General features: G+C 37.3%; 1 protein-coding gene across 3 annotated transcripts in view; it reads left to right on the forward strand.

Moving 5' to 3' along the window:
- LOC149084775 (uncharacterized) overlaps positions 1-15935 on the forward strand; it is a 188848-nt gene that overhangs the window by 151680 nt on the left and 21233 nt on the right. The window contains exon 6 of one of the 3 annotated variants that reach the window (XM_089232521.1): positions 2055-2584. The exons of the other annotated variants lie outside the window; for them this stretch is intronic. Coding sequence (XP_089088647.1) covers positions 2055-2246 — 192 coding nt within the window. The 3' untranslated portion in view covers positions 2247-2584. Of the gene's footprint in view, positions 1-2054; positions 2585-15935 lie in introns of those variants that run through there. 3 annotated transcript variants of the gene reach the window in all.

Consider the following 15935-nt stretch of genomic DNA (forward strand, 5'->3'; position numbering starts at 1 on the left):
ACTTTTATAATGAGATTTGTTGATGATAGTTGTCGAAAACTTTCCCACCTTCTAAATCTTTTGCACACATTGGACACCTTAATGCTTATTTTATGAAATAATTGTATATATATTCCTATTTTTTTGTATTACACTTACCACGATATACCAAAATGTCACTCTTAAAAAAAACCCAATAGCACTAAGGATGCTTTTTTTAACCACAAAGTCAAAAATTAACAAATCAATGATTATAATGCCAACTAACTTTTTTTGTCAGTTTTCTTATATCAGTTGCTAATTTCCCTTAAATATTACTCACAGAACATATTAAATGTAAAATACAGACTGCAAAATAAATTGAGTTTTTGCTGCATTAGTTCTGAAATCTAACTTTTTTTAACTTGCTGTGTATTGAGCATTTGAAGCTGCAGGCTTTTCCAAGCATTAAATGCCAAATTAAAGAAAGAAAACATGCTGGCAATATTGAAAACTAATAATAATTTTGAATATTGAGGTTATTTTCATGTATCTGGTATGGTTTTGAGTTTGAGGAAAAAATAATTTCATCAAAATTCATACGTCACAATCTTTAATGCATTCTTCGCAAAATGTCAATTTTTGCCATTGTGCACACGATTACACAAAAATGGTTAGACCAATCATTATGTAATTTTCTACACTTATTAAACTATCTTAGGGCTATAGAATGAACTATGATCTTTGATTTTCATTGGAAATTAAAAATTTTGAAAATAGTGAAAAATTTTTAAATTTTAAAATCAAAATAAAAAAGTACTTTCCTTCATAATTTTAAAACCCTTAGTTCATTGAAATTTGACATTCATATCCTTGAGAAAGAAGCACAAGCCATAGGTCTAAGTAAGAATTTTAAAATTTTAAATTTTATGGGCATCTTTTTATCAGCCACCTCGTTGGGCATTTTGCCTGTTGTGGCGTTGTATTTGTAATTACTCATGTAATCATGCGTGCAAAACACCTATGTTTTTGCAGAGGCAAAGTTTAATGCACAAGTTTTTGCTTCAAAACTCATAGTGTGAATGAAAAATTCAAAAGCATTTTCCATGCAAGATAATGATACAAGCTAAACATACGATTGCATTTCAAAACATTATCATTAAACTAATTCTAAATTAATTTGTAGAGAGTAATCACTGCATATACCTTGCATGAAATCCTGTGTCCCCTTGAGGATATGAACTGCACTAAATGAAACAGTTAATTGTTCATTTTCTGGCTTTATAATAAAGAGAAAATAAGGTTATTCGAACACATTACATACAAAATCATTGCTCAGGACTTTTTCCTTTGGGAAAGAGCATAAATCATCCCAAGATGGTCTCTCTGGGCTGTCAGTGGTCGTCTTTCTGTCTGCTCAGAACTTTTGGAAGGCCTATATTCTTTTTCTGTTGAGGAGCGAGAGGTTTTGGAACGTTGGGAACCTGGAACTATGGGGCACAGCAGATTGCATCAACTTCTTCCAGTCATCTTGCCTTTTGAGCTCAAATTAGCTTTCTTTGAAATGTAGGTACATTTTTTGCAGACCAAAATGGCGAATGCGTCGGCCTGTATATAAAGGGGTTCTAGGTGAGATGTGACATTCTTCAGCGACGACATGAGCTTCGCGCGAAGGCCTTCTGCTATAGATGGTGTTGCCGAAACACGCTACAGTGGCGTAACGTGATAATCACGTCAGTGTATCGTGCTTTCGCCTTTATGCGAGCAACGCTTTAACGCGACATCGGATTGTTATGAAACACGTCTAATCGCATTAGGGTGGATTCACATCTATAGACACTTATCGCGTCGTGTCAGACAAGCAACCATTCTGTAACATAAAAAATGTCTGTCTGCGCCTACGCAGCCAGATATGATAGATATGAATACGTTCATTGGTTTTATGATAAAAAATGTTTGCCATGTCTGACACGACACGGTGTTTGTATGTAGATGTGAATGCACCCTTACACTCGTAGAAAAAGTGTATATTCCAACAATATTTGCACATGCCATCGGAATGATTAGTTTTATTGAAAATATTTTTATTTTTTCAGGTGAGTCTGGACTCCAGAGTGAGAGACGTTATAAATAAGAACATGATGAATCCAACTATTTCAACATTCGACGAAGCTCAGCTACAAATTTATACCCTGATGCATCGTGATTCTTATCCAAGATTTGTCGGTTCTCCAATATATCGCCAATTAGCTCAGTTGGCCAGTTTTAGTCTAGGAAGCGCCAACTAAAAAACACAAACGTACATTGTGTTGAAGTGATAAAGTCACTTCAATTCTGATGTTCGGGTTTTTATACATATAAAGTGTTTTTAATTATATAATTTTTTTACTATGCATTAACAACTTCAACAAACTATTAAAAAATACCATTTTCTGTTCTTCCCGTTATGTGCAGCGATCTCAAGTGGATTGGTAGGAAAACAGTAGGTCTCGATGTATGGGCAAACCTCTGAAAAGCCGGGGTGGTGCACATATCTTTGAATTCATCAAATCCTTGTTCCGAAAAAAGAAAATACGATTGGATGACTAAGGGTGTGAACATAGTGCGACCATATCTCAGATTCTGAAAACGCGTGTCGTTTCCGATTGATTAAAAACCGGAATTTCAATTTTTTTTTCAACTTAAAATTCGAGTTTTCAACCAATCGGAGACGAAGCGGGTTTCAAGAATCTGAAATACGGACGCACTATGTTCACACCCTCACAAGTGGTTTCCGAGCTATATTAGGCCATGATCTCTAAAATATTTTATTCCTGACGTTTTGCCAACATTTGTGGCAGGCATCTTCTGAAATCAAACGGACGTAGGTTTCTGCGGCAAGCGACGTACGAACCCTTTCTGGTTTGTCGCAGAAACCTACGTCCGTTTAACATCAGAAGATGCCTGCCACAGATGTGGGCGATACGTTAGGAAGAAAATGCTTTAGACCATGGCGTAATAGACCAGAAACCGCTCGTAAGTCATTGAACGCGGACCACGAAAGCCTCAGACGAGTGGATATTTGCCCGAAACTATAACTGCAGGCAAAATTAAACGATAAATTATATACACTGCTGGCCACCGTAAATGCAACACCCTGAAGGAAGCATGCAAATAATATGAAATTTACAACATGCATTAGCGGAGGTGAGATATGCAAATGATTAGAATTTCAGCGCAGACGCACATCGCACGCGCCTGTGGCGCCACTTCAAAGCGCTATTTAAGGCTAGGAGATTTCGACGATTTGAAGTACGGCAATTTTGTTTATCTTGTGGTTTTTTCAAAAAAACGATCAATTATCATCAACGTATTTGTGTTGGACGAAACCAAACAACTGTAATGCGGATATGTGATCGTTGGATGCAGGAGGGTACGACGGACCGACGTGTTCGATCGCATCCACCTCAGTGCACCACTTCACGTGATGACAGGCGTATTGTGCGTATGGTAGTGACGGATCGCTCAGCCACATCACGAACCATAGCACAGCACATTCAGTCTTTACCGCATCATCCAGTGTCTGCGCGTACCATTCGACGCCGTTTACAGCAGAGTGGTCTGTCCGCAAGACGTCCATTGCTTCGTCTACCCTTGACGCAGAACCACAGACGTCTCCGCCACCAATGGTGCCATGAAAGAAGGATGTGGACGGCACAATGGAATGAAATTGTCTTTACTGACGAGTCACGCTTCTGTCTGCAACACCACGATGGTCGGATTCGAGTCTGGAGACACCGTGGAGAGAGGATGCTGAACAGCTGCGTTATGCACCGCCACACTGGTCCTGCACCGGGTATTATGGTATGGGGCGGTATTGGATATCGCTCTCGCACTCCTTTAGTACGCATTGCCGGTACTTTAAAAAGCCAGCGCTACATCTCCGAGGTGTTGGAGCCAGTTGTCCTTCCTTACCTTCAGGGCTTGCCCACAGCCATATTTCAACAGGATAATGCACGACCACACGTGGCACGCATTGTCCAAAGGTTCCTCGTCAGTCGCCAGATTGAATTGCTTCCCTGGCCAGCTCGCTCTCCGGATCTTTCGCCGATAGAAAACATGTGGTCCATGGTTGCTCAACGATTGACCCAGATTACATCCCCAGCTGCCACACCAGATCAACTTTGGCAACGCGTGGAAGCTGCTTGGTCTGCTGTACCCCAAGAACACATCCAAAGTCTCTTTGAATCAATGCCGATGCGTGTGGCAGCGGTGATCTCCAACAATGGCGGCTACTCTGGCTACTGATTTTGGCAGGAACCACACTTCACAGAAGTCTATAAATTTAATCATTTGATGCTTGGTCAACATGTTATCTACAAAATAAATATTGTTGCGATATCTCTTGTCTTTCTTGGTGTTGCAATTTGGGTGGCCAGCATTGTATATATCGTATGTAGCTTTTTATTATTTTTTAAATCGACAAATAAACGAAAACATAATTATAGCGAAACACAGATAAGTAGAGCTCGGATTATATGTACTGAAAAGAAATGAAATATATTTTTTAAAGAGCGGTGGTGTTGCACACGTTTCGGCACACAACACGACACAGGGTCAATAACGTCAAAAAAACATTTCCGTTGTATAAACCCGCAAAAACCCAGGCCACCAGATAGCAAATTCGACCTATGGTTACAATGACTACACTCAGACCCAAAGTCGAGCATAACAGTGGCCCGGCGGCTGAGAAACACTGCTGTAAATTATGTAAGTATGCACTAAAAATGTGAAAATATGCATTAAAAATCACAAAGTATGTACTAAAACTGGGAAAATGTGCGTTAAAAACAAACAACCACGCAAAACCTTAATGCGTTTTTAAAATGCATATCTCTCTCTCTCTTAGTGCATACTTTCAGTTATGAAAAATATTCTCATGAAAATAACTTCTACATGTTTTAATTTAAGAATTCCTAGTTACTAGTAGATGCTCACTAATAGGAAAAGAATTTTGCTGTAAAGAGAAATGACGTAGACATTCACACCAGACTGTAATGTGACACCAATTGTATAAATGTGATTGAGCTTTCGTAAAACTTCAAAAATATGTGCAATTATTCCTAAAATTCTTCAGCTTTATGCATATATATTTACCAATGCTAAAAAAAGTCCAAAATATGCAAATGCACGTACGCGGGCTCGAAACAAAACAACAGCGATAGTGTAGAACAAAATTTTGAGGATATAGCTCCAAAAATTGTGAAAGAAGTTGTTACGAATATTGATAATGGTGACCCCAATATTGTATTCTAAGATTCAACTTAGAAATTAATTATATATAGCTCTAAATGATATAAATTTTTCAGTATTTCTTTTCGAAAAATATACAAACATTGAAAATTGATGTATACAAATTAACTTGATTTGTTCTCTGTCAAACGAAAGGAAATGATGGACTAGCCCAAGAGGAACATGAAACACCCTACCAACCCTGTCCTCTCTCGTACCGTTTTCGAGTTATCTTGGATAATCGATTATGGGGAAAAATGCGTCAAAGCTGAAAAAAACCCAAATGTATAAAGTTTCTGTGAGACCTATAAGGGCGGTATTCACAGTGCAGTGGATCAAACCATGGATCGTCTAAACCCTGGTCGAGGTTCAAACGAAATTTGGTATTCTCGTTCGATCACCGTTCGTGGATTAAGCGATCCGTAGTTCAGCTGGCGATGTTTGCTTGGCGGCGGTCAGTGACAGCATTCTTTGATGCTGATTGGACTAATTGTTAGATGAAGTAAACGACTCGACTATGAAATTGCATTGTTTACCTTTTGGGGTTTTCGTGTTTTTTTTATTGAAAACAGAGGTCGCCATACACATATTTTTTTTCAAATGACATACAGTAATATAAACGCGTACTGGGGTGATTATTTTGTCAACAAATATCACTTTTGAAGCGATCTTTGGGTATCGCAGCCAACTATTCAATCAATATAAATTTCCTTATTTATTGGTAGCTAAAAAAATTAAATTAATATGGTCTATAATCTCGGTGGTTATAGAAATTTTATAAGATTTTTTAAGAAATTCTATTAAAATCTGACGTTTTAAATCCATTTTTATTTAAATTACGGAAAAAAACCCCGAAATTTCGACGCTCCATCAAATATTTAAAGAGATTGATTATCATAACCATTTTTCAATTAAAGTAGATCTCGCTTAGTACGACTTATATTTTAGTGGTCCCACTTCTTTATAATATTCATCAAGATTTTTTCCCCGTTTAAAGCGTTTTTCCGCTAATGGCGTTTCTTCCCCATGACGTTTTTTTTTTAATTTTTTGAAAAACAAAGTGTTTTTGTGTACACTGCACATATGTTGAGATATAAATAAATCATTAATCGTTTTGAAAAATATTAATGTAAAATCTGGACGAATCCCTTCTAGCTACGTATTTAAAAACGATATTTTTTGGCGATTTTTTTCTAAATATATGAAACCAAAAATGGAATTTTATAGCATTCATAATGATATATGTAATTTAATATTGAAACTATTATAAATTTTATCATGTTTTGATCATAATAACATACCAAATGTACTCAAGATTGATAGTGTATAAGGAAGGCAGATTCATGTCTAGCGGTTTACATGGTGTGTAGTCCACATGCCCGGTTTGCAAGAAGACCTGGGTTCAATTTCCGGTATAGACAAAACTACTTTTCTTTTGGAGTTCACTTCATCATAATATGCGGAAAAAGTCTATTTCCTTGAACTCAAGATAACTTGAACTTTGACATAAATAAATCACATAAATCAAAATATGCTAAAAATTGGTTCATAAAATATAATAATGACCGGAGACATTGTTAAAAAATGACCACAAAAAGTTGATAAAACATAATTTATATTTATATATAACATATATTTACATGTGCAATATTTTCATATTTTTTAAATCAGTGTGACAACATGCTCATTAAAATTAATATTTTTTTTAGAAACGAGCATTATATTTATTGAAAATTTGATGAGGTCGCAGACACACACACGGCTCATCCTTATCTTCATTGCATTCGCTTGATAAATTCTTACGTTGATGGTAATATATGATGGTGTTCGGGTGATCAATTTTGAACCTGTAAAATTACAAACTTTATTTGATCTGCAGGGAAAAAAACCATATGCGTTGTATAATTTCACTATGAACCACACAAACTTAAATTATATAGTCAAAAACAACAAACAAAAATGCAAAATCTGTAGTTTCTTTAATTATTTATTTCGTATGAAAAGAAAAATTTATATTTTATACACATGTGAAATTCAAAAATAGCGAGATCGTCACCATGGTCCCCACGCTCCTGAGCAGAGCCCCTAGGCTGAAAACTTTAGTGGCCCCCAAACTTACCACAGGCCCTTCTATAGTGAATTTATAGCATAAGAAAAAAATTATAGTAATTGTCTCGGGCCCCAGGACTGGAGCCCTGTCAGCCCAACTCTTGTGGGGGTCATGATAATCATTTTTTTAAACTTTTTATTTGGGAATTAATTAACTATAAATAAATTTGAAATTTAAACAAAGAAAATTGAAAAAAATAAAAGGGGTGGAAGATTTAGCTGCCCCCCCCCCCACGGTCAAATTCGATAATTTATAACCGTTATAAATATGATTTTATAACGGTATTTTTGTTCCCACCTAAAATTAGCCACCTCCTAAATTTTGTCTCCCGCGTTGGTTGCCCCCCCCCCGTCTCCTCTAGTTCCGGCCCTGTTTCCAGGGCACCTTGAATTGCCATCACATACTGATTGGGAGTCATAGCCCTATTAACACGTGCAGTATAATTTTATAAACAAAATATCCCACGGCAATTCACAACGATCACGGCACCCGGTTTCGGAGAATCGCTGCTATAGTATTTTCAATATAAACCCAGTACATTCAAAATAATTAGTTTCCATACGAGCTAAACAATTGACGAGCATCGAATTTTATCCATAGAGCAAAGTATCAGAGGATGAAACAATAGAATCATTTTTTTTTATAATTATTATATATGTATATCAGCGATGGGTTTTTTTTATCGTACGAATGTTAAATTTTCGTACGATTACCATTATTCTGTCATAATTATTTATCATGAAATTTGCTCAGAATTCGATATCCGATCATAAACTTTACTATAATTCCACTAGCAAATAATGTTCGTTATTTATTGAAATCACAAAACATATCGTCACTCACCTTTTTTCAGCACTTGTCGGAGGGCTTCAAAAATATCTGCAAGGCTGAATCAACGTCCATATCCTCTACCTCAGAGAAGACTGTGATCCGATATGAGAAAATTATTGCTCCAAAATAATCGTTTCATTTTCAAATAAAGTATTCCATTCCTACAATCTCGAAATAACTCAAACAACGCGGATGACGGGCATTATTTTTTGTTTACGAGCCCTCACTCCGCATGCGTTAGACCGTGGTTCGTGTACTGATCCACCAAATACGGTGGTTTAGATCCAGCCACCAAAATTTGTTTTTAAGCCATGGTTGAGGCGCGGAGAATACCGTTTTTGAAGTGAACCTCACTGTAACCTGCGATCGTGGTTTAAACCGTGCCGGTGAATACGGCCCTAAGTAAACTAAGCACACATTTGGAAAGAAAAGGAAATGTCTTATAATGTGGCAACATTTTCATCAGGATATATGGATCAAATGCCTACACAAGCGCTGAAAGATTGGCAAAGTTCAAAATCGAATTGTCGCCAACATTTTTAATTGCCGATTCCGCAAACACCCTTCTAGCTACAATCGAGCAAATTTACGAAAACTTGTCCATTACACCAACTTTCGAAAGAGTCTACAGTTAACCATATCAGTGTTCTGGTTCAGAAGAAATTTAGCCTTTTGTTTGCAATACATCATTGAAATCAGCGGTTGTCAAAGTAGATAGATATTCGGTGAAAATTCGGAATTGCGGTTAGGGATTTTTGGTGATAATTCAATGTTGTAGAAAAAGTCCTAAAGGCACCACCTCTATCAGGATAATTGTTTTTTATGGCGAGCTACAAGCGCTGAGAGACATGCGAATAGGAAAATTGGTAGACTTATCGCCAATATCTACAAAAACGTCTACTTCGGCAAACGCTTATTTCAGTGATGTATTGCAATAGAAAGGCTAAATTTCTTCTTAACCAGAACACTGATATGGTTTACTGTAGACTCTTTCGGAAGCTGGTGCAATGGACAGTTTTTTGGTAAATTTGCTCGATTGTAGCTAGAAGGGTGTTTGCGGAATCGGCGATTAAAAACATTAGCGACAATTCGATTTTGAACTTTGCCAATCTTTCAGCGCTTAGAGCTCGTCATTAAATTCAGATATTCTGATGAAATGATGCCATCTTATAGGGCATTTTCTGTTCTTTGAAAATTTGTGCTTAGTTTACGTGTAGGTCTATCAGAAACTACATAAATTTGGAGTTTTTCAGATTTGAGAGCATTTTTCTTCCATAATCGATTATCCACCATAACTAGAAAACAAGGCCGCAACTAGATGTTTGGTCACCCGGGGCAAGTGCGCATTTTGCCGTCCCCTTGTAATGTTGAAGGTGAGATTTGAGAATAAAATTTGTGCCCCCTCTGGTCCAGCGCCCGGGGCACGAGATCCGCCTGCTCCTCCAGGTTGCGTCTGTGCTCGAAAACGATGAGACAGCGGACAGGGTTGATAGGGTGTTTCATGCAGCGTCATCTTAACGCATGGCTACAAAAATGAGAAGCGTTTGAAATTTTCTCGAATTTTCCAGGTAGGGCCTCAAAAACATCACTTGGAACGGGGGCCCATGATGCTGTTAAGACGGCCCTGGTTTCATGTTACACTTGGGCTAGTTTATTTCCCCTTTCATATGGCAGAATAGGTCACGCTCACTCTATACATGCTTTTGATCAACCTCCTCAGTGAAAATTATATTCTGTAGCCCGAAGATACATTCTCCACTTTTTCACTGTCAACTTAACTACTAACGGACTACAGAACGTTTCGTTTCTGCTGTTAACTACCAAACTGATCCTACACATTGCTTTGTCTGCATACAAAATAGACACTTATTTCTAAGCAAACTCATTGCCACATACTTTTCTCCAACTTATTGTTTTGCGAGTCATATATATATATAACTCTTTTCAGTAATTTCATCCGATTAAGATGATTCGTGATTGATGACTCGTTTCATTTTGTCAATTTCCTCGTCTCATTAATTTTTAAGGGATTATATGTACGTATAATATGATGATCGCGTGGTGATTAGTGTTATAACCGATATTATAAAAGGTAAATATGCCGAGTTATGACTAAATAGCAAGACGTCTTTTGTCTGTATGTTTGTTGAAAATATGTAATATATATTTTTTAAATTCCATATTTTAATAATGTTGATCGTTTGCACTTGCACTCACATACTTTTATCCGAGGTAGGTAGAGCAATGAGAAAGATATTTATGGCCAATCAAGATTTCTTCAATGAAACAAAATATTAAGTTTGAATTTTTAAAACTTATCGGAGAAAAGTAGCTTATTTCATATATATAGCCACTGCGGCTTTATTTTTATCTGAGGCACCAATGAGTTTTTACGCTCAAACAATTTTGATTAACCTTCAACACAGGGTTTCTTGCTAAATAGGAGCTTTTTTGTCCCTTATGTGTGGAAATGCACTCAAGCTGAACATTAATAAAATGTTTTAAGCTTCTCAACTGGAAACTGTATTTTTGAACATACAAGAATTCTTGGCGGCATATAGGGTGTATTTAAAATAAGCAAATTTCTGATGTACCTACAAATGATGATTGAACAATACAATTCAAGAAATCCTACATTTTTTTTAAAAATCTGATCCTTATTCTGACAGTAATGATGATGACAATCGAGCGATACTGACTGTGGAGTATCATGTGGGTCAGTTTGAAGTTGTTTATCGCTGTTTCTCTCACTTGGCAGCCATGTCTGAAGGCGTAATAACACACCAGCATTCCGTATTACCCGACTAATTTCATAATACTCGAATTTTATATTTTTAAATGTACTATAATGCCATTCATTTAGTAAATCTACTTAGTGGGTCGTATTGTCACGGTGCTCACAAAATATAACTGATCACGAACCCCAGGACACCACGGTGCATAGATTGGAACCACAGGTGTAAAACCACCCCACCGTCGCCATAATGGTGGTCGGCTGAAGTTGGTTTTCTGTGGTTCCCAACTTCGAGGCGCGAATGCAAGCCGATCTCCAGTTAAAAAGTCTCACCACAGAGAGCAACAGGCCTACACACACACAGCAATACAATTATTCAATCATTACACTTCACTCATAGTTAGAAAAATTCATGGCAGATAGAAGCACTACACACTACAAGCATTACACTGAAACAAACTTCACATCAGATCCACCACACATTCCAACATGCACCAATTCGTTACAAGTTCAGCAGAGGAATATGGACGAGGTGCATGTGTGGTTCAGAGTAGTAGTAGTAGATGTAAACCCGTCGGTGTACAGAACCAGGTATTTGATAATAGGTAAACCTTTTGGAACCATAGCAGTGACAAGAAGGTAATGCGACAAACGGATACTCTCGAACATGCAGAGTGATTCAGACAAGGCCACAACTAGGGTGTGCAGGCGGGTCTGGTGCCCCGGACTAATAGGGGCGCAAATTTCACTCTTTAACCTCTCCTTCAACATTGTGAGGGGGCGTCAAAATGCGTGCTTGCCCCGGCTGACCAAGCATCTAGTTGCGGCACTGGATTCAGAAAAGATGGGGAAAACTAAGAGGTGATAGTACACACCAATACAAACAGTTGTCCCGAAAGAATACATGGTCTAACATCGAAACGGCCGCTCCGCAACTGTTAGAACGGCATTCCCGTTGAAATTTATCAGGAGAAAAAGAACACACCATGCGTGCATGCGAATGTAACCTGGGGAAGAAGAAGAAACCGTATCAAATCTGCGTCACAGTGAATAAAAGGCGCGGAAGAAAGTCCTGTGAAGTTATTCCAGCGTGCAACCGTTCTAACAGTTGTAACGTACGGGAAAATGGGGCGCTTTAGTAATACTGAAAAAGCAGACATGCATTTATGCAATCATTACGCAGACAGGTATTTCATTTATGCAATCATTCTGCAGACAGGTATTTCATTCATGCACGTCTGCTTTTTCAGTATTACTGAAGTGCGGCATTATCCCTTACGTTACAAATTTTTGAACAGTTGCACGCTGGAATAACTTTTAGGGCTGGCGTCCACGCCTTTTATTCACTGTGACGTCGATTTGCATACGGTTTCTTTTTCCCCAGGTTACATTTACATGCATGCACGCATGGTGTTCTTTTTCTCCCGATAAATTTCAACAGGAATGTCGTGAGAGCGTTTTCGCACTATTTAAGTATTTTTAATTCCTTTTAATGAATCATGGAATTGGAAACTTTTGTCTGAGGCTTGCCTTTACTTCTTATCTTCGGCGAAAGCCTTTAAAAGTTCATTTACTGACTTGCTGTATTTTTCACATGGTGACTGCCGTCACATTGTAAACATTTTCCCTTCTGTCTCGTTCCCACGTTTGTATGACGCGTGATCCCAATCAGAAAATAGCATCTCTCTCTCTGTCAGATCGCTCTAAATCTAAGTGTATCACACACTTCTTGACAGGGAGGTCCGGACCGACCCGAATTGCTTGGAAATTCAATTTAAAAACGTAATAAATTAGAATATAAGAATTTTCCTGCCACGGGGTGCTTCCAAGGGCTGGGAATGATGGTGGGTGAGTGTTGTGCTTTTTTTTTGTATATTGAGTGGCTTTTGGTGAGAGTTCGCTTTTATTATAATTTCTATTTGAGCGGCTTTTTAATATGATCCTTTCCGTAATATGAATTTGCTTTTTGTTTTAATTGATTTCCTATATAACGACCGACATCGCTGGTTAGCAATTAAAATGATACGTTTATATTTTGTTTGTATGAAGCTTAATTGTTTTGAAGAATAAATAATTAAAATTTAATTGCGGAACAACGTAATAAAGTCGCCTCAGTATACTAAATGTGTATTGTTTATTTTCGCTTTTTCTAATTTGATTGTGTTGTGATCCGGCCTCACAACAGGAATGCCGTTTTACCGTTTGCGGAGCGGCCGTTTCGAAACGCGCTAGCGCTTCATATCTCGCGCTTTAGTTGGTAACTTAATTTAAACTTACCGATTCTTCTTGAAACTGTCCACACGATAAGTGGTAAGTAGGCGCTCATTGGATAATTTTTACGGAGGTGAGCGCAGTTAGCGCATGCGCGCTTCAGTCTACTCAAATCCACGGGGAGAGAGAGACGCACAACGCGCGGGAGAATAATAGTAATAATTTTTTATTTATCTGTCATTCAGAGAGGTGCTTTTTTTAAAGCTCATAGCTTTCGTAACGATGGATGAAGATGATCAGGTAGAAGTTAAGAATACTGTGATCAGAGCCACATTATATGATATTTTTTTTAAAGAATATAAATTTATTCATTTTCACTTACTCAAGGGGGGTATAGTTATATGATACACATTGAGGACGATGTATATTCTGACTCCAATTGAAGAAACGGTTGATAATATTTAAGTTCATTTAATTTTAAAAAACTATTTACATAGGTTAACAATATTAATTCCACATAATAAAAAAGGAGAAACTCTTTTCTCACTTGCGCGAGAGCAACACACTGAGCAAGAAGTAGGTCACGCAAGGGAAACAGTTCGCTTGTCCCCTTTTTTCGCCTCTGCACTCACGTAAGGGGGGCGAGAGATGACGCCACAGGGGGAAAAAGAACACACAACATATTATAAACTTAAGAAGTCATCGAGAAGAAATATAAGATTTCTATATTTCTCCTCTAAGTTGTAAATATCGATTATATGATATTTTAATCGAAGTTGAAGAGGAGATAAATTATGAATTATATGTAAGCCGAAAATATGGGAGAAGATTCTTGGCATTCGTAGGAAATTCTAAGGGTTAAAAATTAAATAATAAAAATTCATTAAACAAAAATTATTTCCAAATTTTCGAAATCATTATTATTTTTTAATTTGATCTATAGAGATGATATCTTTATGTTAAATATTTGATCGTGTATTTTGACAACAGATGGCAGCAAATTCGTTCTGGACGAGAGAAATATTCGAAACCCCCCTCTCCAGTTTTTAATATATAAATCCTCCCCACCAGATAAAAAAAATTGAAGGTTGAAAAATATATAACTCCTGACATCACGTCGACAGAATATTCCATAGCTTTTCCCAACATCGAATAATTTTAGCTTGTTTGAACAAGGTAATTTCTATTTCAATAGTTCAACAAACATTCATGGCGAAGATATTTTTCAATAAACTTGAAGATTGTGTCCTCTGGCCACCTCACCATCCAATATTTCGGCGGAATTCTAGCGAAACTTCAGGAGACGACGGAGTATGAACAGGTTCACGCTTGAGATCAAAATAAACCCCTCCGTGAGAGAGCAAAAAGACCCCTCCAGAGCGGCAGGTCACGCCCACTGGCGCATGCGCATAGGTCTACTTAACCGGAAAAAATAGAACCGTTCTTATCTCACTTACCAACTAAATCACTTCTGCACTTGCGCACTTGCCAACTAAAGCCGTGTAAACGGCCCTTATCGTCTGCATACATTGTATCGTACTTGGCAACTAAAAATTAAGTTACCAACTAAAGCGCTTGCCTCGTGTAAACGGGCCTTTAGACCATGCATTCTTTGGTGACAATTGTTTGTATTGGTGTGTACCTCTTAGAGAGAGAGAGAGTTTTCTCCATCTTTTCTGAATCACCTTGTATAAGGGACTTGAGTGACGGTATCGCTATAAACTCCCCAGCGCGACCCAACTCGCAAGGGTAAAAGGCTTATATCCCGGGAGGGACAGAGCCTGGGTCGTGTGTGGTCTGTCGGTATCGCTATAATAGTGCAGTTGAGTAAAATAACGAGTTTTGTTAGTTTAAAAAACCCCCATAAAAAGCAGAGATATCTGAACGGGGACCCTGGCCATACCCGCTTCCAAAGTATATCCAGGCGCCGTATATAACGGGGTTTTACAAACTTTTTGCTACAGTAGAACGTGGATAATTCGAACTTTTGCAAACTCTTCTTGAGTTTTATATCTAAATTAATGTTAAAATTTCTTGCTTAGTTCGAACTTTTTCTGAATTTTTTGGATCACTCGAAGTTGGAGGGGAAAAAATCATGATTTTTGTATAGGTAAATTTAGTTTGGTTGCTTTTCCCGATCAAGTTCTTAAACAACAAAATTTTAAAGACTAATAAATGTTTAAAAATTCTGTTTTTCCTCTACTGTTTTTTTTTGATAATTTAATGTCCATTTTAACACTGCTCAAAATCTGAATTTTTTATTATCGTTATTAAGAGTATAGAAAGTATCGGAATATTCAGATTGTAATACGTTAATGAAAGTATATTTCCTTCACAGCATATGCATGATAAGCAAAATTTGGGAGACAGTTTCATAATGGATGATTATGAACTGTTTCTGTAAATCAGGCTTTGGACATGGTCAAGAAATTCTGCAGTGATGCTCATTCCAGAACAGTGCAATAATGTAGCAGCTAAGATTCAATTATTATAATTCATAAATTATTAAAATTTGGAAAACAGTTTCGTAACAAATGATAAAATTTTAATAATTGAGTTGCAATTTGTAGTAATTTTACAGGTGCAGGAAACAAAAATTGGATAATTCGAACTTTTTCCCGGTGACTTTGGACTTCTAATTAACCAAATTTGACTGTATATGAAATAAGTGACTAGAAAATGCTGCAAATTTTTTGATGGAAGTGTTAACTTGAACTTTTGATCAAGTGATTAACTTGAAAACTAATGCTTGAAACCACCCCGAGAAACTCTCGTAATCATTATCAGTCTTGTGAAATTCTTCAAAACAGGTACTCGGGG

Source organism: Pholcus phalangioides, unplaced genomic scaffold, assembly GCF_987345545.1.
Source record: "Pholcus phalangioides strain wild (caught in Gottingen) unplaced genomic scaffold, Ppha-v1.0 ptg000007l_1, whole genome shotgun sequence".
NCBI classification, from domain to species: domain Eukaryota; kingdom Metazoa; phylum Arthropoda; class Arachnida; order Araneae; family Pholcidae; genus Pholcus; species Pholcus phalangioides.